General features: G+C 45.4%; 2 protein-coding genes across 4 annotated transcripts in view; one reads left to right on the forward strand and one right to left on the reverse strand.

Annotated features, from left to right (window-relative positions):
- The window catches only part of PPARGC1B (PPARG coactivator 1 beta), a 113944-nt gene extending 111267 nt beyond the window's left edge, over window positions 1-2677 (forward strand). For both annotated transcript variants that reach the window (XM_067732233.1, XM_067732235.1), the window contains one exon: window positions 581-2677. In XM_067732233.1, the coding sequence (XP_067588334.1) occupies window positions 581-714 (134 nt within the window). In that variant the 3' untranslated portion in view covers window positions 715-2677. The remainder of the gene's footprint in view (window positions 1-580) is intronic.
- Window positions 2678-4007: 1330 nt separating this feature from the next.
- The window catches only part of PDE6A (phosphodiesterase 6A), a 68289-nt gene continuing 45040 nt past the window's right edge, over window positions 4008-27256 (reverse strand). For both annotated transcript variants that reach the window (XM_067730127.1, XM_067730126.1), the window contains 9 exons: window positions 24257-24366; window positions 22608-22695; window positions 22323-22423; window positions 21692-21799; window positions 7479-7542; window positions 7119-7193; window positions 6388-6471; window positions 4495-4642; window positions 4008-4087 (listed from right to left, as the gene is read on the reverse strand). In XM_067730127.1, the coding sequence (XP_067586228.1) occupies window positions 4008-4087; window positions 4495-4642; window positions 6388-6471; window positions 7119-7193; window positions 7479-7542; window positions 21692-21799; window positions 22323-22423; window positions 22608-22695; window positions 24257-24366 (858 nt within the window). The remainder of the gene's footprint in view (window positions 4088-4494; window positions 4643-6387; window positions 6472-7118; window positions 7194-7478; window positions 7543-21691; window positions 21800-22322; window positions 22424-22607; window positions 22696-24256; window positions 24367-27256) is intronic.

A 27256-nucleotide genomic window follows, 5' to 3' on the forward strand; every position in this document is an offset into this window, starting at 1 on the left:
GGTCTTGGGCCACTGTTTCCTCATTTACAAATGGGAATATCGGATGGAATGAGCACTAAAGTAAGTCCCTTTCACCTCTGATAGACTCAGATTCCCATCCTGGAGCCTCGGGAATCCATCACTAACGCACGAAACCAATTCCATTCTCTGACTGCCCAGCTCACATTCAGGGTGAGAGTTCTCTGCAAGGTAACCAACCCGCGGTGGATTCAGACCCACATGGTCCTGGCCGAGTTACCTTATATGAGGAGGCCAGCTCCCCAGGACAGATCTAAGCCATAGTTTCTGGTGGGGTGGTGAGAAGTAAACCCCAGCTTGGCTAGGTGGCGACGTCGAGTCTCACATGAGCCTCGTCATTGTCCTCGCCGCCGAGCAGCTTTCAGTCCGAATGTTGTGACCACTTGGCTGTTTCTCTATTGCTCACAGACAATACTAGCAATACACTTGTTTTTCCAAAACAGCTTAACTTAGGCACTTTTCACACATTTCTTTCAAATGATTGTAAAACATATGGGGCAACAGGAGGCGTGGATCACGCTGCATATGTTTAGGGCAACTTTTGTTTTTTGTTTCATTATAGCAGCGGTGACTGAGGCTTCAAGATCGGGGGACAGATGTTTAGGTACTCCATTTCATCAGAATGCCTTGCACGTTCAGAAGCAGCACAGAAATCCAACTGCCCGAACTGGGGGTTCGGAAAATAGGGTTTTGTAGGTGGTCGTTCCCTGGGCTGTGCAACAGTGTCTCAAAGACATGTTTTATAGCCAGAACCCCCTCTCTGCTGTACCTTTTGTCAAAGGATCCTCCAAGCCTCCTTTTTCACTTTGCCAGCCTTGCTCGTGGGTGACTTTTGAAGGGACTGGTCATCTTCCACCTCAGCACTTTGCCTTATCAACGTCTAGCCGCCATCTAGTGGCCAAAGACTGTATCTACCAGCTACCCAGATGGAAGGCAAATAAATCCTTTTGGCTACCTTGCTGTCCAACACCAACTTTGGGAATGAAATGCAAGGTCATGAGCAAACTGTCTGTGTGTTTAGAGCACAGTGTAACACCAGTCAGAAGCCCCAGAAGCAGCCACGCAGACTGAGAAGTAATACACTAGCTATCCTGTTGGCAGCAGAGACAGGAGTGGACCCTGTGCCCAGGTGCCCAGGAGGGGTTTACTGTAACTGCAATACTGGCAGCGCAGCTGCTGACCTTGTTAAGTGAACCTCTGCTCTGTGCCCCCCACTGGACCCTCGGGACAAGCAAAGAGGTTGAGTGTGAGGATTCTGTGGGGGGCCTGGCCATGGCCTTTGGTATGGTCCACCGAATAGCCAAATAGATTTTTTTTGTTTGTTTGGTTTTGTATTTAAAAATCTTGTCAAATGTTTTTGTGTTAGGAATAAAAAGTCATAAACTACTCCCAACTTTGTTTCTGGAGGAATGTTCTGATTCCAATGGAAAGAGGTTGGAGATCTCAAGGGGTGTGCGGTCAGAGTGGTCAGTGGACCAGGGAAGTGGACCACTTGGATTTCCAAATGGTTTCTGGGGAAGGTGGCCATCCAGAAGTCTGGCCCAGTGCAGTCTGCTCCGGAAATTCACACCCACCCCCTTCACCTACTTGTGCCACGGGATTAGCATTGGTTTGGAGCATCTGCTTCTTCCAGAGGCAGCTGCTAATGTTGAAACCAACACAAGATTCCTCTCCCCAACCCCAGGTTTCTAAAGAAACAGTGACTGTAGCTCGCCTTAATCGACTGGGCAAGGTGGTCCCTATGGTCCCTTCCAGCATTTCCAAATTTTGGACTCAAATCCTTTTCTCTTAGTGTGACCATGCAGCCTAGAGAATTCTGAGCAATAGGAAGCCAGGGCTTTCCCTGGCTCTGTGACAGGGTCAAACCAGGGAATGGCTAACCTTGTGAGGTTTGGGCATCCCCAGGGGTACTACTGTAGGGGGCATTATTTATTAGGAAGCTCAACAAGGTAACTACAGCCTGGGGTGTATGAGCGCAAGGTTGTGTGTGTGTGTGTGTGTGTGTATGCGTGTGTGCACGCCTGTGTTTGTGTGTATGTATGGAATTACATTGATGCATTTCTTGAGAAAGGTGCAAGAATTTCACCTACACAGAGGGACACATCTGCTTTGTTATTTATAATAGAAAGCTAAAATTTAATTTTTTAAAGGACACTGCTGATGATTGAGAATCAAGTTTTTAGTTTTGCTATTTTTTTTAATTGGTAGAGGATTTTTTATATATTTTTTCCATTTTGTTGGGTTGTGTCCTTATTTATATAAATACATTATCCCCGAGGGCAAAGGAAGAGAACTTCTTTGCTTTTAATTATTATGGTTGGCATTGTCCCCATTTTATTTCTGGTGTGGTTTATCTGTCTTACCTTCTAAATGAGACACTGTTTTCCTGTATTTGTACATTGTCAGATTCTATAGTTTCCTAGATAATTTAACCAAATTGCTCTATGTATTATTATTCCGTGAGTATAAAGTTCTATTTTAACGTCTGTAAATACTTCAGAACTGGCTTCTTTTCTCAAACTCCCACCGTGGAGTTAATTGTTTACATCACAAAAACTGTAGAATCTCGATGCTCATGTACTGTAAATAGTGAAGTGATCTGCTTATAAATAAACTTAACAAATACACTATGGAGATTAAAAAGAAAATACCACCCACAGCCCTGCCCAGGTGTGTCTTTCTTTATTGGTCCTACGACGTGCTCGTGGAGGGTCGCGCCGGCTACTAACTGGGAAAAGGATTCTAGCTGCAGCGTCATCTCTCAGAGAAGACCCCAGTCCAGGTGTGCCCCTCACTCCAAAACTCTCCGAGCTCACTAGTCCTTTCTTCATAGCACTTCTTTGTGGATCGTGATGAACCATTCAGACTCGCCTCACGTAACATTGTTCCATTCTGGCTTCTTGCCGGTATGACTCTTATGAAGCTATAGGTACCACCTTGTGAACGAGGACTCCCTCGTTTTGGTATATCCGCTTTTTCACACAAGCACACTAAATATATGTGCTAAAAGATTTTGACATTTTGGTTTCAGACAACGACACTCAACCAACTGACGACTATGAAGCGGTTTCTGGTCGGAGGATATGGAAAACTTGAATTGTGTGCCGTATTTGGGTGAACTTGAAACATTTTCCTTTGCTCACTTACTCCCAGTGAGAGCAGTGAAGAGTGGCATCTTCCAAGACTTTCTGTCTTGGATGTGTATGCTATTGCCGCGGAGTTGTCCTGTGTTGGGCCAAGACGGCCAGGCCTTAACACCTGGCATGGATCAGTCACTGGGTGCAGGCCACCACCCTTGGGCAACTGTCTCCCTGCGGATGAGGTAATCCCCGAAGGGGCTGACGCCAAGGGCTGTCTGCTGACAGTGCTCATCACTGCTGGGAACGCAAGTCTTCAGTAAAGGGTCTGTGCAGCTCATCACAGCATCTGCCACAGCTGGATATTAGGGGTTCGTGAGTTGCATGTGATAAGGATGTGGTTATGTTAGAAAATGCCCATATGTCTTTAAAGATGTATAATGGAGGAGTAAACGATATGTCTGGAATTTGCTTTTAAATATTTCAGCTAAGAAAAAAATGAAAAAAATATAAAAGGACAGACGAAGCAAATGTGGCAAAACTCGATATTAGAATCTGGGTGATGGGTAGGTGGAGATGCATTGTGCAGTTCTCTACTTCTGAGGATGATTGCAAATTTGTGTCCTATAAAATGAAAGTATAAGAACAAAAATGATTCTAGGTAAGCAGGTGAGTCTGGCGCTAATGTTTAACTGAGTCTATGAAAGGCAAAATGTTGGTTTTAGCTCAATAAAAAGTGCTCACAGCCAAAAAGAGCCTTGAAAGCCACTAGGGAAGATGTAAACTAAATTCTTCTTCAGTCTTCAAACCCTATAACTCTGACTTCTCAAGCAGGTGCGTGATTTCCCACTGGCTTGGGTACCCTCCTCCAGTGAAGGGTGAGGCCGGTCTGGGCGTGGATCCCCGCTTGCGCTACTGGACACAGCAGGACTTGGATGCAGGCGCGCCTCCACCTGAGCCTGGTTTTCCCCCAGGCTGATTTCCTGCGGCGGCTGCTGCAATCAGACAAGAAAGAGAACACACCAGATGAGAGGAGGCTGTGGCGGGCTTTCCCTTTGACCTGGTTTGGACCAAGAGTTGCAAACTCAAGGGCTTTCAGAGGCCCTATGTCTACCACTTTATTATTGGAATCTGTCCCACACTGGTTGGGGGCAGTCAGGGAATCCTTGCTGGGAGCCTCAGTCTTGGGAACCAGGCTCTGCTACTGCTCACAGTGTGACTTGGCCATGACACTTCACCTCTGCGGGCCTCAGTGCTCTCATACGTAGAATGGGGACAGCTAGGTCGTGAGGAGGCCCGAATAGGTCCACGTGTGTGAGGCTTTGCGGCCCCGCCAGGCACGCCATGAGAACTCGGTGTGTGTGGCGTAGGGGCTCTCCGTCCTCTCCCTTCCACAAACCTTGGTTGGCTGCCTGCCCTTTCTGCTTCTCCTCCTCCAGCATCTTCATCTTGGCTTCATACTCGTCAGCGAGCACCTTCCACTCCTTGCGGTTGTTGGTGATCCCATCCAGCATGGGAGTGATCTCCTCGTGGAACCGGGAGAATTCCTGGAAGAGAGAGACAGAGCCTCTGGCGCAGGAGTCGAGCCCTGGGGCCCGGGTTCCAGGTGGAGCACAGTGGGTCGTGTCTGCACTGGAATGAGCTGCCCGGGCGCGTTGCAGCTTCCGTCCCCAGCGGTGTGTGTGACAACACTGCAGGGCTTCTGGCCACAAAGTCCCATGCCTCTCCCGCTTGAAACCCTCCTGTGGCACTCCCTGGTTTTCAGGATGAAGCACAAGCTCCTTCACAAGGCTTTCAAGCTCTCCAGACCCAGTGCTCTCCCCCTTCACCAACTTGAACCCTCCGGACATTGCAAATCTGTCAGTTTCTGTGGGCTTCATACCAGCTCTTGCCTTTGCTGGAACACTCTAACTTATCCCTTCTTTTCCCTTGAGGCCTCCACTTAGATATCACTTCCTCGGGGAAGCCTCTTCTGATCCCCAAGGTAAGTCAGGTCCTCTATTAGCAGCTCCCCAAACCTTCTCTTCCTACAGCTCACTTCACTGTAATGACTCCCTTTGCCAATCTGCCCCCGGAGCTGTGAGCTGGAGAGGGCAGGGACATCTCTGCTCATTCATTGGGGTGGCCTTGGCCTAGTACAGGGTCTGGGGCACAAAGACAGTCAATATTTGCTGAGTGAAATCGGGATAGGAAGAGGATTCTTAAGGTCTCTTAGCTCTAAGAATAAAAATAATGCCTTTGAGCACAGCACGTGACAGTTTATGAAGTGCTTTATCTCCTTTGATCCTCAGAAACTCCTGCGAGGTGGGAAAATGAGACTCATTACTCCTAGATTTTTAGATGAAGAAATGGAGATGCAGATTGGTGGAGATTTGCACAAGGTAAGGATGGCAAATCCAGGGTCTACTGTGGAGTTCAGCCAGATCCAGCTGTGCTCAGAGCTGCCTGGGTTCAGATCTAGATTCTGCCACCAGCTGTGTGACCTTGGGCAGGACACCATGAAATCAGGACAGCACCTCATAGGGTTGCTGTGAAAATGCACGTAAAGCACTCAGCCCAGTCTTTGTTGTTTCATATATTACTGATGGTCATGGAGAGCGTCAACTATGCTGCCCTGTTGCTCAGAGGACCCCAGTTAGTCTGCGTTATGTCAGAGATGCACTTGTGCGCCCTCTGGGAGCAGAAGGGCTGCAGCTTATGCAGCAGAAAGAGCCCTAGACTAGGGGTCAGGCGTCCCGGCCCTGATGCTGTCTCTAGCTGACTCCAGTGACCTGGCCCTGTGATTTCTCCTCTCTGACCTCTGTCTCCTCATGTAACATGGCCAAAATAAAAATAACAAATGAGAGGGGGGGGTGTGGCACAGATAACATGGATTGGGGCGTGGTGGGTTTCTCAAGAGAGAGACTAACTTTGAGCCAAAACTCAAAGAGAAGTTCCAGATTATCTTTTGGCAATTGAGTAACCGTGACCTGTCATATTCCCACAAGCTGGGGAAGTTAGGAAGGCATGTATCTGCTATGCTCCCCATTTCTCTGTCTGAAAACACGATATGTCATTTGTCCCGCAACTATTTATTGAGCAACTAGGATATACGAAGCTCCGGGCTCTGGCCTGGGTATGCAGTCACACAAGCTCCTACGGGGCTGTCCTGAGGACCAAATGCCATTGGAGGTGAGAAGCGCTTTGTAAAGTACCACTCGTCACTTGCCAGGGTTTTTTATTCCTGATGTCATTTGGGAATCCCGGGCTCATCAAAGACATCTTGTTGGGCCTTTGAAAGCAAAGGACTTACCTTGTAGACAAAGGTGCAAACGAAGTCAATGAAGCCGACCTGAAGCTTGGGGAGTTCGTCCGCCTTGTTTCTGTCCATCATGGGCTGTCAGCGGGGGGAGAAAGAGTTAACTGCACTGGGCTCCTCCTGGCCTGATGCAGCAAGGGGACCCACCCTACCAATGAAACATTCTTGCAAAACAAAAACCCTCTAACTGGTCTCCCTGTGTCTGGTGGGGGGCCGGCTGACAGTTCCAGCCAAGTTTACTTTCAACGTCGATAGGTTCTCAGCTTGACCAGGTCATCCCCTTGCATGGTCTGTGGTGTTAGAACAGAGCCGGGGGAGGTAGACTCCTAGGCTGTCGGAACTGAAAGGGAAATCTAAGTTTTGGCGTCCACTTGTCAATCACTACTTAGCTGAGTGTGCTAAGGACACATAGCTTAAAGCAGGGTCCTCAAACTTTAGGAGAGAGCACATTGCTGGCCCACCCCCAGAGTTTCTGTTCACGTAGGTCCAGGGTGGGTCTGTGGATTTGCATCTGTAATATGTTCCCAAGTAACGAGGTTGATGGTGGTCTCCAGGGGCCATACTTTGAGAACCACTGCATTAAGGAAAGGTCATCTCTGTGGTAAGGTCTCACATCCCTGTGTCAAGGGTGAGGAGGCACATCTGTCCATCACGGCGAGGTCACTGCTCTCCACCAGGATGAGATCGCATGCCCAGTATCAGGCTGAAGTCCCTTCTCTACTCACAATGGGATTCTGTTGCAGCACCGTGCGCTCCAGGTCACCTTGTTCCCAGAATTCGGCAGCAACCAGTAGCGCCACCTGCAACAGGCAGACACCCGCCATGGAGTCAAGCCCCAGCCCCAATCCTCCTACCCCTGCTCGCATCCCACGTGGGTTTCCAGCTCAGCGAAGACATAAACCCCACTCCTGCCCTGCCACCCCGCTTTATGTCATCATGGGAGAGGTCCTCAGGTGATTGCCATGTCGTGGGAGAGGAGGATGGAGCAAAGGTGGGCTGCCTCAGGAGCTGGAGAATCCAAGCCACATTAGCTGCTGCCACCAGTACTGGGATGCTCCTTCTCTCGGGTCAGGAGGAGTGCATACCTTGCTCTGCACCTCCCAAGGCTTGGTGATGGCTGAGAGATCACAGGCGGTCATCATCATGGCCCTGCACACAAGCACGCCATCCATCAGTCCGGAGCCAGTCATGGCTGTATATCTGGTTAATTCCATCTATCTCTCCTTTCTCTGCCCCTACTAGTAGGTGACCTTATCCCATGGTGAGAAGAGGGGTCACTTCCCCATTGCATCTGAAGGTCAGGTTTTGAAATCAAATAGAGGTTTAAATCCTGCCTCTGTCAGTTACCAGGAGTTTGACATTGAGCAATTAAACCAACTTCTCTATGCCTCAGTTTCCCATCTGTAATAATAATGGTACGTCCCTCATGGAGTGGGTACAAGATTAAATGAGATAATGTGTGAAAAATCTTAGCATGGTGCCTGGATATAGTATGTGCCTAATAAACACTGGCGGTGATCAGGAACATATATTGGGTTTCTATTATGTGCCACACACTGTTCTAGGCATTTTATAGACATCAATTTCATTTAAATCCTATCACGTCCTCGAAGTTCCTTCTCACCTGTCTAATATAGAACAATGTTTCTCAACTTTTTTCTCATCATCCTCCCTGCTCCACTGTCAAAGAGCTTTTTTATTAGACATTTTTCCTATAATCGCTGTACCATGAAATTTTAATAGCACAGACATACTGTATATCTGTTTGGAGGGCCACAGACCATTGTAATGTCTAAGATTTTTTACTCCTCTCCCAAGAACCGCTTTTTGCCCCATTGAGTTATGCATGATGCAGGGAGAAGGGCGACCCTGGTCATTGTGAGGAAGCCTTACGTTAAGAAGTAGAGGAAGGGATTGAGGAAAGAAAGAAAGGGTTAAAAGATAAACTCTTTTTTTAAAAATATTTTGATTTCTTCTTCTTTTTTTTTTTTTGGCTGCGTTGGGTCTTCGTTGCTGCGTGCAGGCTTTCTCTAGTTGTGGCAAGCAGGAGCTACTCTTCGTTGTGGTGTGCGGGCTTCTCATTGCGATGGCTTCTCTTGTTGCAGAGCACGGGCTCTAGGCACACGGGCTTCAGTAGTTATGACACATGGCCTCAGTAGTTGTGGCTCGCGGGCTCTAGAGCACAGGCTCAGTATTTGTGGCACACGGGCTTAGTTGCTCTGTGGCATGTGGGATCTTCCCGGACCAGGGCTGGAACCCATGTCCCCTGCATTGGCAGGTGGATTCTTAACCACTGCGCCACCAGTGAAGTCTCTAAAAGATAAATTCTTAAAGGAGTTTCACAATAATAGGAAGGTAAGACAGGTATTATTACATAGGTAGGTACAATATAAGACAGAAGGGAGGGGACATGGGAAAAGAATTGGAGAAAGGGGCCAATTTGAGAATGTATTTCAGAGTCGGGGTGTAGTGGCATGAGCGTCTGGGATGGGAATGCCGAGGCCATGTACTATGGGCCTTAATTCCATGCTGGAATTAAGTGTAGGTGTATCCAATAAGCAGAAAGAGCTTTTGAAGGTTCAAGGCCAGGTCGTGACCGCATCAGAGCTGCTTGGCAGCACCTGTAGGGTGGAGCAGACAGGAGACGGAGGGAAGAAGGAAGGAAGGAAGGAAGGAAGGAAGACGCTGCAGCAATGCAGGCAGGATGGCAGGAGGGCCTGACCTGCAGCAGTACCCGCGGGCTGGAAGAGCATGGGGTCAACCTCATGTGGTAGAGCCAACCCGACTTGGTGAGATGATGGGCATGGGCTGGGAAGGGAATAGTTGGAGAAGGTTGGGGCTCTGAACCTAACTAGTGGCTTGGATGATTTTACAATTTACCAGCTGTATCTGGCACAGGTTACATAAGCTGGTCTGGAAGGCCTGAGGAGTTATGAAATATTAACAGGTTTAACTATCTTCTTTTTTTTTTTGCGGTACGCGGGCCTCTCACTGTTGTGGCCTCTCCCAGTGCGGAGCACAGGCTCCGGACGTGCAGGCTCAGCGGCCATGGCTCAAGGGCCCAGCCGCTCCGCGGCATGTGGGATCTTCCCAGACCAGGGCGTGAACCCGTGTCCCCTGTATCGGCAGGCGGACTCTCAACCACTGCGCCACCAGGGAAGCCCTTAACTATCTTTGATTAAGTAAACCCTCAAAAACTCATAGAAATCTTTAAGTAAGTAAGTTTTCAGGAATGCATACATCTCTTAGAAACACCTTTATACTTTGTAATAACTTCAGAACACATGCCTAATGCTTCATGTTGTGTTGTAGACGCTATGTTTACCATCACACACATTAAGCAAATGAATGTTTGGCTGTGAATCCAGGAGTCACCGGTTCCCTGCTACCCATCAGTGTCTACATTTTAAGCCCACAGTTGTGGCTTCAGGAGAGCACTGGAGGTTTACTTTCCTTGGCTGGAGAAATCATGTGAAAATCACTCCCAGCAATTAAGGAAACAACTAAGTGTTTTAGAGATAGAGATTTGGTACGTTCGTGGGATGTGGTGGGGAAGGGGGTGTGGGGGACACACCTGGACACCAGAAAAGCCAATCCAAAGCCTCGTGCTCTAAAGACAAGGCATTACATTCACTTCAGCACCACTGCCTTAGGTGTTCCGAGGCCAAGATGCTATGCTATGCATTAGGGATCCAGAGAGGCCTGCAGGGAACTCATAGTCACTTAAGGAACATAGAGAGGAAGAAAAACACAAAAACTGTTATCACAATATGCTAAGTGGGATGGATGGTAGAAGTACAAGGTGCAAAGAAATAAAAATCCATGGGCTTCCCTGGTGGTGCAGTGGTTGAGGGTCTGCCTGCCGATGTAGGGGACACAGGTTCATGCCCTTGTCTGGGAGGATCCCACATGCCTCGGAGCGGCTGGGCCCGTGGGCCATGGCCGCTGGGCCTGCGTGTCCGGAGCCTGTGCTCTGCAACGGGAGGGGCCGCGGCGGTGAGAGGCCCGCGTACCTCAAAAAAAAAAAAAAATCCAAAGGTGAGAGCAACTAGCTCGGTGCAGGGGCCTTCGGAGAGGTGACAGTGAGGCGGGGCCCTGAGGGGTGCATAGGAGCTCTCCAGGAGGAGAGAGAAGAAAGGGTATAGTGGGCAGAAGTGTGGTGGAGGGTACACGGCATTGCCACAGGGCAGAGGGCCATCCAGCAGGTGACTGTGGGAGCATTCATCTATCCATCCTTGTACGTGTATGCATGCCAGATGTCAGGCAGGGGCTGGTTCACAGCGCCCCTGCTCTCAGAGAGCTGGTGTTGGGGAGTCACACATGTATCTCACAAATATGTGTAAATGTGTAAACAACTGAATACTCTGAAGGAAAGGAGTCCTATTCTAGGAGATAACGTAACGAGAAACTGACCTAAGTCTGGGAGGTCAGGGAGGGCTTCCCTGAGGAAGTGGCCCTGAAGCTGATATCTGCTGGAAGTATAGCAGTGAACTTGGTGACAAAGGCAGTGGGAAAACACATTCCAGGCAGAGAGAACATCTAGTGCAAAGGCCCTGATGGAAGGAAGCCTGGCACATTCAAAGAGCTGGAAGGGAGGAAGAGCTCAGGGAGCAGGTGGCAGAGGGGGTGAGAGGGGACCCAAGAGATAAGCAGGGCAGACCCACAGAACCCAGGCTGCGGTGAGGGGACATCTTTATGCTAAGAGCAGCGGGAAAAGCCACTGAAGAGTGGAAGGGGTCACATTTGCATTTTACAGAGAACATAGTGGCTTCGGTACGGAGGGCACAGGAATGCCAGCCGGGAGCCCAGTTTGGAAGCCATTTCAGGATCCAGACAAGAGATGGACGTGGCAATAAAAGGAAGTGTCCAGATAGACAAGGCATTTAAGAAGTAAACTCAACAGGGTTTGGGGATAGATTAGACATGCAAAGTGAGGAAGAGGAAGATTTTAGGATGAAAGAGAGTAAAGGACAATAGGGTTATTATGCAGAAGAGAGTGAGAGTAAGTCATGAAGACTTGCTGAGAAATTTGAACCTTAGCCCCAAGGTAGGGGAGAGTCAGTGAGAGGAGGGGGTGGAGTTGAATGGGAGAACAGTATAAAACTCTGTACAAGGCTTTGGAATTAGAGCAGTTAGATTCTCACTCTTGTCCTTACTTGCCATATCTAGGGCAAGTGACTTAATGTCTTTGAGTCTTTCTCTGTTCTTTGGTGAAATGAGATAAGCATATTAGGTTGGATCATATGAAATTCTGATTTTGTGGGTCAAAAACTGTCGTAAGTCAGCAATTTCACAGGGTTCAATGCAATTTATCTGTCCTAGGGGTTACTGTGACCGTCACATAAGATGATTTTATAAGTGCCCTATGGTCCTCATCTTCATCGTTACTACCTTCATCACAATGACCAGGATGGGCTCCCGCTCACCTGGCCCAAAGCAAACGTTACTTCCCCACAGCTGGGATGCTCAGCGGTGCTTCTCCCTGACCCTTGGCTGACCCCTGAAAGCATCCCAGCCACCCTTGAGAGGCATTCAGTTCCTTCTTGGAATTACACCTGGACTGGAGGCTGTAGCCCACGGGGAAAGTTTGAAGGGAGCCTGAGAAATCTGTGGGTGTCCGGGAGAGGGGTGGGTTGACTTGGATTCCAGTCCTTGATGTTCCACGAATGCCCGTGTGACACTAGGTAAGTCACTTTGTCTCTCTGGGCCTCCTTTTTTCATTTGTAAAACACTAAACCAGGAGCTGGCGAACTTTTTCTGTAAAGGGCCAGATAGTAAATATTTTAGGTTTTGCAGAGCAGGTAGGCTCGATAGCAGCTACTCAGTTTCATCATCGCGATGCGAAAGCAGCCATAGATAAGTCAAGACAAGGTCAGTTGGCGCCTGGCATCCAGTCTCCGGAAAGGTGACTGGGTAGGTGAGCGGTGCGGCCTGAGCTGCGTGGCCCAGGGCTTGAGAGGGGCTGGAGGCTGTTCACTCACCAAGCACACTTCGCTGAGTGCTTACTGCATGCCAGGCCCCAGATAGATTCTGAGGATTTAGGATGTAGGAGTGCCGCCCTGGAGGCATTTACCACTGAAACAACTCTTAATCCATTAGCCCCACATTGCTGGGGATTGATGAGTTTTGGTTTGCAGTGTTTTCGGTGTCTTCGTGGTTTTCATACTTTCCGTCCAATCCTTCCCAAAGCTCCACTCTCTTGAACACAGTGAGTGCCTAACGTCAGCTGAGGTTGGAGCCTTGATGAGCTCATTGGGTTTAAAGTGGCCCTTAATTGCTGCTTGACCACAGCTGCTTGAGAAGAGTGATTAAGGATTTTGAGAATCTTGGCCACTGTTTCATTAGTTGCGGATGTATATTAGAAGTATGTGTTTAGCACAGTGGTCGCCTTTTGGATTCAAGCACAAACAGTGTTTCTAAATTCTTTTTTTGGAGGGGGCCTGTGGGGGAGAAGGAAGGATTTATTACTTGCAGCAAGTAAGGAGAACACCAGGGATCTTTTCCCAAAGTAGTGTCTCCCCCAACTGCAAAATGGGGGAAGTTTTAAACTAAGGGTGCATGTGTAAACTCAGGGTACATGAGAAGGCTTAAGCAGAGGAGAATTCAGCATAGAATCGGGGCGAAGGTAGACAGAGACCAAGCTTTAGTTGAAGTCAGGAAGGTCCACATCATCATTCCATCCTTCGCCTGGGTGGGGGCCTTAGTTCCTGGTGTCAAGACTTACTGAAGCTCAGGTTCTTTATGTCTCGTGGCAGAAAGAATTCAGTGGGAAAAAAAGTGATAGATAAGAAGTGGATTTATTTAGAGAGGTACACATTCCGTAGATGGAATGCGGTCCATCTCAAAAGGTGAGAGTGGCCCTGGGAGAGACAGTCCACAGACAGAGTGTGGGCCATGTCAGAGGGCAAGGGGCTGTTTCTAAATTCTTAATATTCATTCCTAGATCGATGAATCGATGGAAGGATGGATGGGGAAGGGGAGGACGGGCTGCTCAGTAAAAAAAAAAAAAAGACAGGGTCACTTATCTCTTAGGCAGTGCCTAGGGTTCAGGATACTTTTAGGGGCCCATGAAAATATTTAAATCTTAATTTCTTTTAAAAAAAGAATATAGTAATAGTAAATTTATGAATAATGAATGACTTCAGCCTGGATTATATTTGTCTTTATACCAACACAGTCATAAAATATGATTTTTATTTACATATTTAAATGGAGGAAGAAGCCATGAAGGCAAAAGTGCCTATGGCCCACAAAAGTCATAGTGTGGCCCTCCGTACAAGAATACCATTTTATTTACGGGTACTAAAATTTGACTTCTTATCATTTTTATTTGTTAGGAAATATTATTCTTTTGATTTTTTTTTCCCCAACCATTTCAAAATGTAATCGCCATCTGAGCTCGTGGCAGGTGTCAGGCCTCACATTCTACCACTAGAGGATCTCTGATCCATGCACAGAAACCTTCCAGTGCATGGTTTGGTCAGACAATCCAGTGTGAGACCTGCAATTGGGTGGAGACATAAAGGGTTTAATGACGAGTGAAAGTCACACCCCGATTCTGGAGGTACTGTAACACCTTGGTCCTACAGTAAACACACTAAAGTGGGGTGACCCAAGAGATAGCAATGCAGGAGACTCACAAAAGTCAATCGGCTTAAAATGCCTCAAGGATTGAGGTGAGGACTCCAAGATAATCAGAGCACAGGAGGGGCGTGTTGGGTTTTTTCCTCACAACAACCAATTCTGTCACCAACTAGGTGTCCTCTGATTCGATTCAATTCCATTCAATACAATTCACTTCTGACACTAGCGTCAGACTTCACAGGTTTGAGGGCTTAGTCCCACAAGGCTACCCTCGCCTCAGAAGTCAGCTGCAAGTATCAGGTTCCCAGCTTACCCACACTTCTGACTTCAGAGTCAGGGGGTTCCCACAGGCCCCAGGTTCAAAAATTTGCTAGGACAGCTCATAAAACTTCAGAAAACTCTTATTATACAGGATATAACTCAGGAATAGCCAAGTGGAAGAGGTGCATAGGAGAAGGTATGGGGTCGGGGGTGCCGACAGAGCTTCCATGCCCTTTTCAGACATGTCACCCTCCCAGCACGTAGATGTGTTCACTGACCTAGTAGCTCTTTGAACTCTGTTGTTTAGAGGTTTTTAATGGCATTTTTACTACATAAGCATGATTTATTAAATCACTGGCCGTTGGTAACTAATTTAGTCTCCAGTCCTTTCCCCTCCCCAGAGGTTGGGCTGGGGCTGAAAGTTCCAAGCTTCTAATCAAGGCTTCATCTTTCTGGTGATCAGCCCCTACCCTGAAGCCCTCTGGGGTCCCACCAAGAGTTGCTTCATTAGAACAAAAGACACTCCTGCCAAGCCTATGACTCTTACTGCTATCAAGGGTTTTAGAGCTCAGTGTCGGGAAATGGGGACAAAGGCCAAATATATATGTCTATTTATACCACAGGAAGAGCCTAACACCGTACCTGCCGTGAGCAACGCTGCACAGCATTCCACGTGTCTCAGCTCAGCCCCTGTCATAATCCATAAGGTAGGTACTACCAGTATCCTCTTTCAGCAGATGAGAAAACTGAGGCACGGAGAGGTGAAGTAAACTACTCAAGGTCAAACAACAAAAAGTGAGAGAGCTGAGACTTGAACCCAGACTCTCTGGTGCCGAAGCACAAGTGTGTAACAGGTACAATGTACCGAGGTAGGAAGCAGCTCTAATTATGTGTCTAATCTCCTAATCGATGGACCAACTCCAAGACTGCTTTACAGCAGTGGTTTTCAACCAGGTGCAGTTTTTGCCCCCCAGGGATATTTGGCAATGCCTGGAGATATTTTTGCTTGTCACAGCTGGGGAGGAGGGGCTGCTACTGGCTTCTAGTGAGCAGAAACCAGGGGCTGCTACTGGCTTCTAGTGAGCAGAAACCAGGGGTTTCATCTACTAAGTAAAATCTTAAAATGCACAGAATAGCCCCTATAACAAAGAGTTGTTGTCCCCAAATGTCAATAGTGTTAAGATTGAGAACACTGCTTTATAGATCTTCAACATTTTTCACTGAGTGCCTAGCTGAAGAATTCTGAAGAATGTTTACCTTCTTGTACATTTTTAAGTTGACATCTTGCTATTAAAATGATTACATCATTCTTTAAGTATAAAGGAATCTAAATAGCATAGCATTTTCATATCAACCATCAGCACATCACCCATTTAAAAACAAAGAGACAAGCTTTTCTTTAAGAGTCTGGAATTTTAAAGACTGAAATGTAGGATCAGAAACCATAAAACTTCTAGAGGAAAGTATAGGCAAAACACTCTTTGACATAAATTGTAGCAATATATATATATTTGGATTGGTCTTCTAAAGCAAAGGAAATAAAAGCAAAAAATAAACAAATGGGGCTTCCCTTGTGGCACAGTGGTTGGGAATCTGCCTGCCAATGGAGGGGCCGCTGGTTCAAGCCCTGGTCTGGGAGGATCCCACATGCCGGGAGCAGCTGGGCCTGAGCTCCTGAACGTGCGCTCTGGAGCCCGTGAGCCACAGTTGCTGAGCCCATGTGCCACAGCTACTGAGCCTGCGCTCTGGAGCCCGTGCTCTGCAACGGGAGAGGCCACCGCAGTGAGAGAGGCCCAGGTATCATGGCAAGGAGTGGCCCCCACTCTCCGCAGCTGGAGTGGGCCCGCGCACAGCAGCGAAGATCCAATGCAGCCAAAAATAAATAAATAAAATTTTAAAAAAATATTAAAAATAAATAAACAAATGAGACCTAATTAAACTTAAAAGCTTTTTCACAGCAAAGGAAACCGTTGACAAACCAAAAAGACAACCTATAGAATGGGAGAAAATATTTGCAATTGATATGACCAATAAGGGGTTAATATCCAAAAATGTAAAACAGTTCATACAATTCAACATCAAAAAAATAAACAACCTAAACAAAACAAAACAAAATATCCTGATTAAAAAATGGGCAGAATGGGCTTCCCTGGTGGTGCAGTGGTTGAGAGTCCGCCTGCTGATGCAGGGGACACGGGTTCGTGCCCAGGTCTGGGAGGATCCCACATGCCGCGGAGCAGCTGGGCCCGTGAGCCATGGCCGCTGAGCCTGCGCGTCCGGAGCCTGTGCTCCGCAGCGGGAGAGGCCACAGCAGTGAGAGGCCCGCGTGCCATGGAAAAAAAAAAATGGGCAGAAGAACTGAATAGACATTTTTCCCAAGAGGAAATGCAGATGGCCAATAGGCACATGGAAAGATGCTCAACATTGCTAATCATCAGGGAGCTGCAAGTCAAAACCACGATGAGATATCACCTCACACCTGTCAGAATGGCTATCATAAAAAAACAAAACAAAACGAAACACAAATAATAAACGTTGGTGAGGGTGTGGAGAAAAGGGAACTCTCGTACACTGCTGGTGGGAATGTAAATTGGTGCAGCCACTGTGGAAAACAGTATGAAAGTTTCTCAAAAAACTAAAAATAGAACTACCATATGACCCAGCAATTCCACTCCTGGGTATATATTCAAAAAAACAAAAACAGTAATTTGAAAAGATACATGCACCCCAATGTTCATAGCAGCATTATTTACAATTGCCAAGGTATTGAAGCAACCTAAGTGTCTGTCGACAGATGAATGGATAAAGAAGATGTGGTATATATATACAAGGGAATATTACTCAGCCATAAAATGAAGAAATTTTGCCATGTGCAGCAACATAGTTGGACTTGAACAGTATTATGCTAAGTGAAATCAGTCAGAGAAAGGGAAATATTGTATGATGTCACTTAAATGTGGAATCTAAAAAAAACAACGAACTAGTGAATGTGATAAAAAAAGAAGCAGACTCACAGATATGAAGAACAAGCTGGAGATATAGTGGTTACCAGTAGGAAGAGGGAAGTGGGGAGAGGCGATATAAAGGTAGGGAATTAAGAGGTACAAACTACTATGTGAAAAATAAGCTATAGTATATCTTGTACAACACAGGGAATATAGCCAATAATTTATAATAACTATAAATGGAGTATAACCTTTAAAAATTGTGAACCACCATATTGTACACCTGTAACACATTAATATTGTACATCAACTATATACTTCAATTAAAAAAAAAAGTCTGGAATTTTGCATTCTTCCTTTACTTCATAAACTTGTATTTCCAGTTGACTTCCCGCACAGATTTTTATCCTAATGTTTTGTGTGTGTGTGTGTGTATGTATGTATGTATATATGTGTATAACTGTATACATATCACAGACATTCAAAAACATATATATGAAATGTATTGATTACCCTTTCATACTTATTTGCAACCAAATATGTCCATTAGTTGAAATTATACAACTAAACAATGCTGTCTTTGACCATAGGTCTCCAAGTGTTGAAAACTTTTCTTTTGGATTGAGTTATTATTATTACACGCTTAACCAATACAATAAAATATATTACCTATTTTTAGAAATTATTAAACATTCAAATATTTTTGGAAATTCATCTATTGATGAGATAGGATGGGACTATTGTTTAAAAATCAGTTAACAAATTGGGAATTCCCTGGCGGTTCAGTGGTTAGGACTCTGCGCTTTCACTGCTGAGGGCACGGGTTCAATCCCAGGTTGGGGATAAGATCCCGCAAGTCGTGTGGTGCGGCCAAAAAGAAAAAACAATCAGTTAATGAATGAATACTTCTTATTGCAAGACTGATTAGATGCAATAATTAGAAACCCTGGGAATGGAAGGAGTTTTGTCACAATGTCATTCCATTCTTTAAATTCTTCCAAATTTATCTATCAGAAGCCCTCCCTTGGGTTTATAATGCCACGATTAAAAGAAGCTTTGAGGACACCAGTATTTATTGTCCCTCTGTATGATGCCCCAGAGGTCTTTGCACCATAGACTTCAAAAAAGGGTGAGTTTGCCTTTATTTTGTAACATGGGAGAAGAGTGAGGAACTGACCATGCCTCACCTACTGTGCTTTCTCCAGAAGATAATGTGAAGAGAGAGAACACTGATTCCCTTGAGGCTATCCAAGCCCATATTTGTCTTGGAAGGCTTTGGGAGGGGTATGTGTGCTCAGTGAAGACTGCCGCTTAAGACTACCTTGGCTTAACAGTGATTGAAGAAGTCCTGCCTCTGGCTTTTCAAAATTTTTTGAAACCCTTAATATCATTTCTTTGTAAAGTCTGCATGACATTGCGTTGTGTGAAAATACCATAATGTATTTAACCTGGTGCCCCATGATGGTTATTTAAGGTTTTTTCAATATTTTTTGTGATTACGAATAATGCTGCAATGAATAACTTTGTGCATACTCCTTGAAGCACATGTGGGAGAAAATCTGGAGGGTAAATCCTAGATGTGGGATTGCTGGGTCAAAGAGTATGGCCGGTTACAATTTTGATAGGCATTGCCCTCCGTAAAACTGTCCCTACTGGGGAGTTCCCTGGTGGTCCAGTGGTTGGGACTCAGCGCTCTCATTGCCATGGCCCAGGTTCAATCCCTGGTCGGGAAACTAAGATCAAAGATAAGCAAACTTTATAACACACACACACACACACACACACACACACAAAACAAAAATCTGCACTTATTTACATTCCCACCACAGTGAATAGGATTGCCTGTTGCCCCTCACTCTGCCCAACACCATGTGTTAGCAAACATTTAATCTTTGCCAGTAAGAGGGCTGAACAATTATATCTCGAGGTACTTTTATTTTGCATTTCTCTCACTATGGGTAAGGTCATCATCTATTCATGTGTTTACATCCCACTGCAATTCCTTTTCTGGGTTATATCTATTCATGCCATTGCTCTTTTTTCTGTGGGATTAGGCTTTTTCTTGAATTGTATTAACACTACTAAGGAAATTAGCTCTTTTTCTGTCAGAAGTGTTGCACATATTTTCCCCCAGTGTGTCATTTGCATTCTGACTTTAGCTATGTGTTCTCGTGTGTGTTGTGCAGAAATCTCTAATTTTTATGTAGTCAAATGTATCGATCTATTCATGTCTTGAATTTTATGTCACACTTAGAAAAGCTTACTCTTTTTAATTCTCCCGTGCTTTCTTCCTCTCTCCATATTTTTAGTTTGTTTTCTCATTATTTTAAAATCCTTGATTCATCTAGAATTTATTTGCTATAAGAGTGAAATAGGGATTTACCTCTGTGGTAGAATATGAAATATATTTGGTTTTTGTCCCTGGTTCCTCACACAGAGCTCCTAAAACTCTTGAAATTTCCTGAGTGATAGGAGTGTCTTATCCTTCCCAAGAAGCCCCCCTTTGGATTTACGCTAATGAGGTGATATAGGCCGACTTAGGATAGGGTCCCTAGGTGGGTTCGGGTAGGGCTGTCACCAGAAAGACCAAGTGAATAGAGGGATGGAACTTTCACCCCCACCTGCTGGCCTCTTGGAAAGGGTTGGGAGGAGCTGCAGATTAAGTTTTATAAAAACTCTTGAACAATGAGATTTAATAAGCTTCAGGGTTGGTGAATACACCCCAGTTCCATGGGGATGGAAGCCCCTGCTTTCAGGGCCCTTCTGGCCTTACCCTATGTACCTGTTTGGCCGTTCTTCTGTATTCTTTATAATAACCTTTATAATAAACTGGTAATGTAAGTAAACATTTCTCTGAGTTCTGTGACCCACTCTAACAAACTAATCGAACCCAAGGAGGTGGTCATGGGAGCATCCAGTTTATAGCTAGTCAATCAGAAGCACAGGCAACGTGGACTTGCCATTGGTGTCTGAAAGGAAGCCAGTCTCGTGGGGCTGAGCCCTTAGTAAGTGGGGTCTGACACTATCTCCGGGTTGATAGTGTGAGAATTGAGTGAAATTTGTAGGACAAGCAGTCAGTGCTCACTGAGAACTGAAGAATTGCTTGCTGGTCTTGGAAAAAAACAATCAGACCACCTCATTGTCCCAACACCATTTATGAAATTATCCCGTTCTCCACTGGCAGAAAATCCACTTTTAGCATAGGCACTGTCTTTTGAGTCTGTTCATTGACCTGTCCTTCTCATGCCTAGGACTGAACTGCCTTCAGTTCTGCTGGTCCCTATTATTTCCTTTCTCTTTCAGAATTTTCTGGCTCGTTTTGCATACTTATTTCTCATAAGGATTTTGGAATTGGCTTCCTAATTCTCCCCAAAATAAAATCGATATTTTCCTTGGAATCACTTTAAATGAATAACTAAATAGGGAGAATAGACAGCTTTTCTAATAATAAGACCCCCTGTCCAAGAACTTGGTGTTCTTTCCAGTCATTCAGTTCTTCTGCAGCACCATTTTGAAATGTCCAGCAGGGCAGCTCCTGGTCTGCCCGGGAGCAGCTGTAGCCAGTGTGTGCCTCCTTGTTCAGTGGTGCAGATCGCCCTGCTCCCCAGGATGGGAGGACCTTTGGGGAGGCCTGCTTGGACAACTTCAGAGCTGAGGGAAAGACTGGCCACTTGCCTAGTCTTCCCTGAGCCTGTCCCAGCAGCTGCCCCTTCTCTGTTGCAGGGACTTGTAACATTTGTGACTTAATTAAACCTCATCTCCACAGAAGCATCTGGGGATAAACTAACAACACCTCTTTGGGTACTGGGCCAGGACTTGTTTCCTTTGACATCAACACCCAGGACCTGTCACAGGGGAGCCAGGGGAGCCATTGGCTTGGGCCACATATTCAAGAAAAGCCTCAGATGTACACTTCTCACCCCATCATCAATTGAAGTGAATCATGGAAGCACACTGAGAGAAACTAAAAGAAGACATTCACCAGAAAACTTAAAGTTGCATCCCATTACCAGACCTCATGCCAGCAAAGCACTAAATATCACACAACTCATGGAACTAGTTTGTGAATTGCACAGCTGTTTTGCAGGCCATTGCCATGCATAAAAGAACACTCAAGAAATTAAGCCTACAGATTTTGAGTGACATTTAGCTATCACTCAAACCATAATTGGTATAATGCTCTATGTTTTATCAAAAACTTTAAAGTTACCTCACTTTACCACAAAATTCTGCATTTTAGGATAGAAATACTTCAAATAGTGTACTTTTTGTATACAAAGAAGTAAAATGATAGTATACTTTCTCGTATTTTTGTGTTAGAGTAAAGATTAAACATATAATTTCTGCAATGCTGTTTTGGCATAACTTCTTTGCTTCATATGTCAGAGGCCTCCATAATGGAAAGTGTCCCAGGGCTCTCTTGAAGGCAGCAAGGCCTGTCAGTGCAGAATTTTGCCTTATGACCCTGGGCTTAAGGGGATCAGGGTTTGAGCCCTGTCTCAACTCACATAACGATTTCCTTCCGTGTCTGATCCAGCATCATGTACTGCGTCCACTCCTGTTGAGTCTCATATGTCTTAGACTGATCCACGATCTTTTGGAACATCGTCCTCTTCCTACAAAACACACCAGTTTGTTAAAGGAGCACATCTTAGAATAAGGCAACCCCTGGCCTTCTAATGTTGGCTGTTTCAGACAGAGGCTAATTAAAACAACGTAATTAAAAAAAAGAAAAAAAAAAGGTGAAAAGAACCAATGCCTGGGAGTGAAGACCTAAGTTCTAACTCAGACTCTACCATGGATTTGTTATCTGATCTTAGCTAATCTTCCCCTGGATCTCAGTTTCCCCATCTGTATAATGGGGGTAAAAATATCTAACTCATAGAGCTGTAGTGAGAGTCGATGTGTCCATAGCAAAAGTATGGTGCCTGGCACAGAGCATATACTAAATCAATTAGAACTGTGGTGTTCATTATCATTATAATCATTGCTATTCTTTTTTTTGACCACACTGGGTGGCTTGTGGGATCTTAGTTCCCCGACCAGGGATGGAACCCGGGCCCATGGCAGTCTTAACAACTGGTTTGCCAGGGAATTCCCTAATCATTGTTATTCTTAAAATGAAGAAGAAACACCAACTTGAAATACAAGGCGAGGTCTGTAGCAATGATCGCGATGTCCATCATGTGGATTGCATGCTCATGCTGCCTGCGATTGAGGTTTTGAAAGATATTCAAGCTCTAAAGAGAAAACCATAGGAGAGATATAGGAAGTGATGCCGGAAGTAAAGTTGCTCAACTACTGATGGCCGCCCCAGGTGATGGGAGAGGCAGCCCAGGCCAATGCCTGGCCGCACTCAGGCTTCTTGTGAGATGGGCGCTCCTTCTCAGGCCCCAAAGCCAGTTTAGAGGGCCCTCATCCTACCTCATCTCTCAGCAATGTTTTGCCAAACTCCAAGTGGTGTCTTTCCAAGATGGAGGACCCATGGAGCTTGGCCAGTGGGTTCTGGGATCTGAATGGGAGAGAAAGAGAGACACAGAGAGAGAGAGAGGATCAGTATGAAATGGCTGAGGTGAAGGCTAAAAACATCATCCTTTCCTGTCACCTCCTAGTTCTGCAGGCAGAGAGGTTGAAGTTCAGGAATAAGAAGGAATTTGCCACACGGTAGGACAGTGGGAAATAGGACTAGATAGCAGGTGTCCTGACCCTCAGGCTTTAGTTTTCTGCACAATTGACTCTGGGCCTCTTTGAGGTCATGCACTCCCTAGAAGTGTGGACCCTTATCTCCAGAAAAAGGCACAAACACAATGCCACGTGCACTTTTAGAAACTTATTGGCCCAGTGCCAATCCATGGACATTGGCCCTGGGCCGTACTTTGAACATCACAAAGCCCCAGATCCTCCATACCTGATCCTTAGGGGAAGCCACTGAATTCCCACAAGCAATATATTTATTCATGTCTTTATTCAATAAATATTTGTTGAGCCCTTTTTATGCGCCAAGCACTGAGATCAGTACTTAGCTCCCCATGAGGTAAAATGTAAACACAATCTCTAACCTTGGAGCAGCCGGAAAGAACTGAGAAGACTCAGAGAAGCATGTTCTAGGGCTTGTTAATGACTTACAGGCTGTGGGCCCTGGGAAGAGCCTCAGTTTCCTCATTTATAATATGGGTATCACACTCGTCCCTGCTCTGCCCAGCCCACAAGTTGGTCACGAGGGTCCCCCAGAACATGGTTCAAGGACTCTGCTTCAGAGACTATCTAGAATATAAGCTCTGTGAGGACAGAGACTGTGTCTGGTTTGCTCACCCTGGTACCTCCTTTGCCTAGCCTAGGGCCTACCATACTGGTGTTAGGAGCATTGTAAACCCAAGGTGAATAAATGAACCGTTCTCAGTTACTAACATCTTGGCTTGAATTAATTCAACAGGTAGGAAGGGAAGGAGAAGAGTGAAGAAGTTTAATATATTAGTTTCCTGTTGTTGCTCTGACACATTACCACAAACTGAATGGCTTAAAACAATAAAATTTTATTATCTTACAGCTCGGAGTTCAAAGTCTAAAATGGGTCTGCAGAGCTGCTTCCCTTCTGGAGGCTGTAGTGGAAAATCTGTTTCCTTGCCTTTTCTAGCTTCTAGAGGCCCCCTACATTCCTTGGCTTGTGGCCCATCCTCCATCTTCCAAGCCAACAGTGTAGCATCTTCTGTCCTCTCTGACATCCCTACCACCTCCCTCTTATAAGGACCCTTCTGACTATGTGGGGCCCACTTGGATAACCCAAGATAATCCCTATATTTCAACATCCTTAACTTAATCACAGGCATGAAGTTTTTTTTTGAATGTAAGGCAACATATTCCCAGGCTCCAGGCATTGGGGTGTGGACATATTTGAGAGTCATTATTCTGTCTATCACAGGAGTTTACCCAGATCCAAAGGGCAGGAAGAAGTGGGAAGCTGTGGACTGCGGGACTTCTCCTTGGCAAGAGAGTCTATCTGAGACCCATTCAGATCTAGGTAATCAATCCTGGAGGCAGGAGGTAGAGAGGAGGGCCAGTAAGCACTGACTCACTTCATTTGGTAGAGATTGTTGGTGCCTCTGTGGTCAATGTCATGGCAGAAGGCGGCGGTGACCATGGCCAGGGCCTCCAGGTCTGTGAAGTATTGCTTCAGCTTTCCAGTCTGGAAGAGCAGTCAGAGATAGCACTCACTCCTTTCTTGGGGGGGTTGGAAGCAGGGCTGAGAACTCAGGTGTGAGGGGGAGGGCCTGGAGCTTGGAAACATAGGTCTGATCTTGGCTCGACCCATGGCGCCCCAGGGTGACCAGATGTTTGCCGGGACTCAGGGGTTTTCTGGGATGTGGGACTTTCTGTGCTAGAACTGGGACAGTCCCAGGCAAATGGGGCTGGTGCGTCACCTTACTCCTGAGTGACCTTAGCTGGTCGCATCTCCCTCTGGGCCTCAGTATCTTATTGTGCACACTCAAGGTGGAGGGCATCAGACTGGATGATTGTTGAGAAACTGACAGCCCTCGAGTTTTAGGATTTAGAGTGTTTTTGAACATGACCAGACTGGTAAAGCAAACCTTCCAAGCCTGGTCTACCGATTCAAGCACAGCCCAGAAGAATTTTTCCGTGAGCCTCTTGCAAGTACTTAACTCCTTGTTTGTGCAGGTTGTTGGAGTCAAGGGTGAAAAGAGCCCTGGGGAGGTGATGCTGACTCTGTGACTCTAAGAAATAAATCAAGTTTAAGGGGTGTGTTTTTCACCCTCAATGACAGCCTAGCCAGAATTCCTGCCTCCTGGCCCTAGAGCTTACTCTGCCCTGACCATTCCGGCCACAAGGGAAAGGAATGAGGATGAGGAGCCTGGGCAAGGGCAGAGAAGTGTGTCATAACCTGGATGGGAAAACACTTTTAAATGAAATATAGAAACTGCAAACCCTCTGAGACAAAAAGACTGACACATACACATAGGTATGTCCATCCAAGGACACAGTAGCACTGTGTGTAATAGTGAAAGATCGAAAACAGCCCCCATGTCCAACAATAGGGGAGCTGGGTAAAGAAATCATGGTCTACTTGAACAATGCAGAGTACTCTGAAGCCACAAAGTTAGATCCTGGATAGGCCTTAAAAACATTCAGTGTAGGCTTCACAGGCGAATTCTATCAAACATTTAGAGAAGAGCTAACACCTGTCCTTCTCAAACTCTTCCAAAATATAGCAGAGGGAGGAACACTGCCGAACTCATTCTACGAGACCACCATCACCTTGATACCAAAACCAGACAAGGATGTCACAAAGAAAGAAAACTACAGGCCAATATCACTGATGAACATAGATGCAAAAATCCTCAACAAAATACTAGCAAACAGAATCCAACTGCTCATTAAAAGGATCATACACCATGATCAAGTGGGGTTTATTCAAGGAATGCAAGGATTCTTCAATATACGCAAATCAATCAACGTGATACACCATATTAACAAATTGAAGGAGAAAAACCATATGATCATCTCAATAGATGCAGAGAAAGCTTTCGACAAAATTCAACACCCATTTATGATAAAAACCCTGCAGAAGGTAGGCATAGAGGGAACTTTCCTCAACATAATAAAGGCCATATATGACAAACCCACAGCCAACATCATCCTCAATGGTGGAAAATTGAAAGCATTTCCACTAAGATCAGGAACAAGACAAGGTTGCCCACTCTTACCACTCTTATTCAACATAGTTTTGGAAGTTTTAGCCACAGCAATCAGAGAAGAAAAGGAAATAAAAGGAATCCAAATCGGAAAAGAAGAAGTAAAGCTGTCACTGTTTGCAGATGACATGATACTATACATAGAGAATCCTAAAGATGCTACCAGAAAACTACTAGAGCTAATCAATGAATTTGGTAAAGTAGCAGGATACAAAATTAATGCACAGAAATCTCTGGCATTCCTGTACACTAATGATGAAAAATCTGAAAGTGAAATCAAGAAAGCACTCCCATTTACTATTGCAACAAAAAGAATAAAATATCTAGGAATAAACCTACCTAAGGAGACAAAAGACCTGTATGCAGAAAATTATAAGACACTGATGAAAGAAATTAAAGATGATACAAATAGATGGAGAGATATACCATGTTCTTGGATTGGAAGAATCAACATTGTGAAAATGACTCTACTACCCAAAGCAATCTACAGATTCAATGCAATCCCTATCAAACTACCACTGGCATTTTTCACAGAACTAGAACAAAAAATTTCACAATTTGTATGGAAACACAAAAGACCCCAAATAGCCAAAGCAATCTTGAGAACGAAAAATGGAGCTGGAGGAATCAGGCTCCCTGACTTCAGACTATACTACAAAGCTACAGTAATCAAGACAGTATGGTACTGGCACAAAAACAGAAAGATAGATCAATAGAACAGGACAGAAAGCCCAGAGATAAACCCACGCACATATGGTCACCTTATCTTTGATAAAGGAGGCAGAAATGTACAGTGGAGAAAGGACAGCCTCTTCAATAAGTGGTGCTGGGAAAACTGGACAGGTGCATGTAAAAGTATGAGATTAGATCACTCCCTAACGCCATACACAAAAATAAGCTCAAAATGGATTAAAGACCTAAATGTAAGGCCAGAAACTATCAAACTCTTAGAGGAAAACATAGACAGAACACTCTATAACATAAATCACAGCAAGATCCTTTTTGACCCACCTCCTAGAGAAGTGGAAATAAAAACAAAAATAAGGAAATGGGACCTAATGAAACTTCAAAGCTTTTTCACAGCAAAGGAAACCATAAACAAGACCAAAGGACAACCCTCAGAATGGGAGAAAATATTTGCAAATGAAGCAACTGACAAAGGATTAATCTCCAAAATTTATAAGCAGCTTGTGCAGCTTAATAACAAGAAAACAAACAACCCAATCCAAAAATGGGCAGAAGACCTAAATAGACATTTCTCCAAAGAAGATATACAGATTGCCAACAAACACATGAAAGAATGCTCGACATCATTAATCATTAGAGAAATGCAAATCAAAACTACAATGAGGTATCATCTCACAC

Source organism: Pseudorca crassidens, chromosome 3, assembly GCF_039906515.1.
Source record: "Pseudorca crassidens isolate mPseCra1 chromosome 3, mPseCra1.hap1, whole genome shotgun sequence".
Lineage (NCBI taxonomy): Eukaryota > Metazoa > Chordata > Mammalia > Artiodactyla > Delphinidae > Pseudorca > Pseudorca crassidens.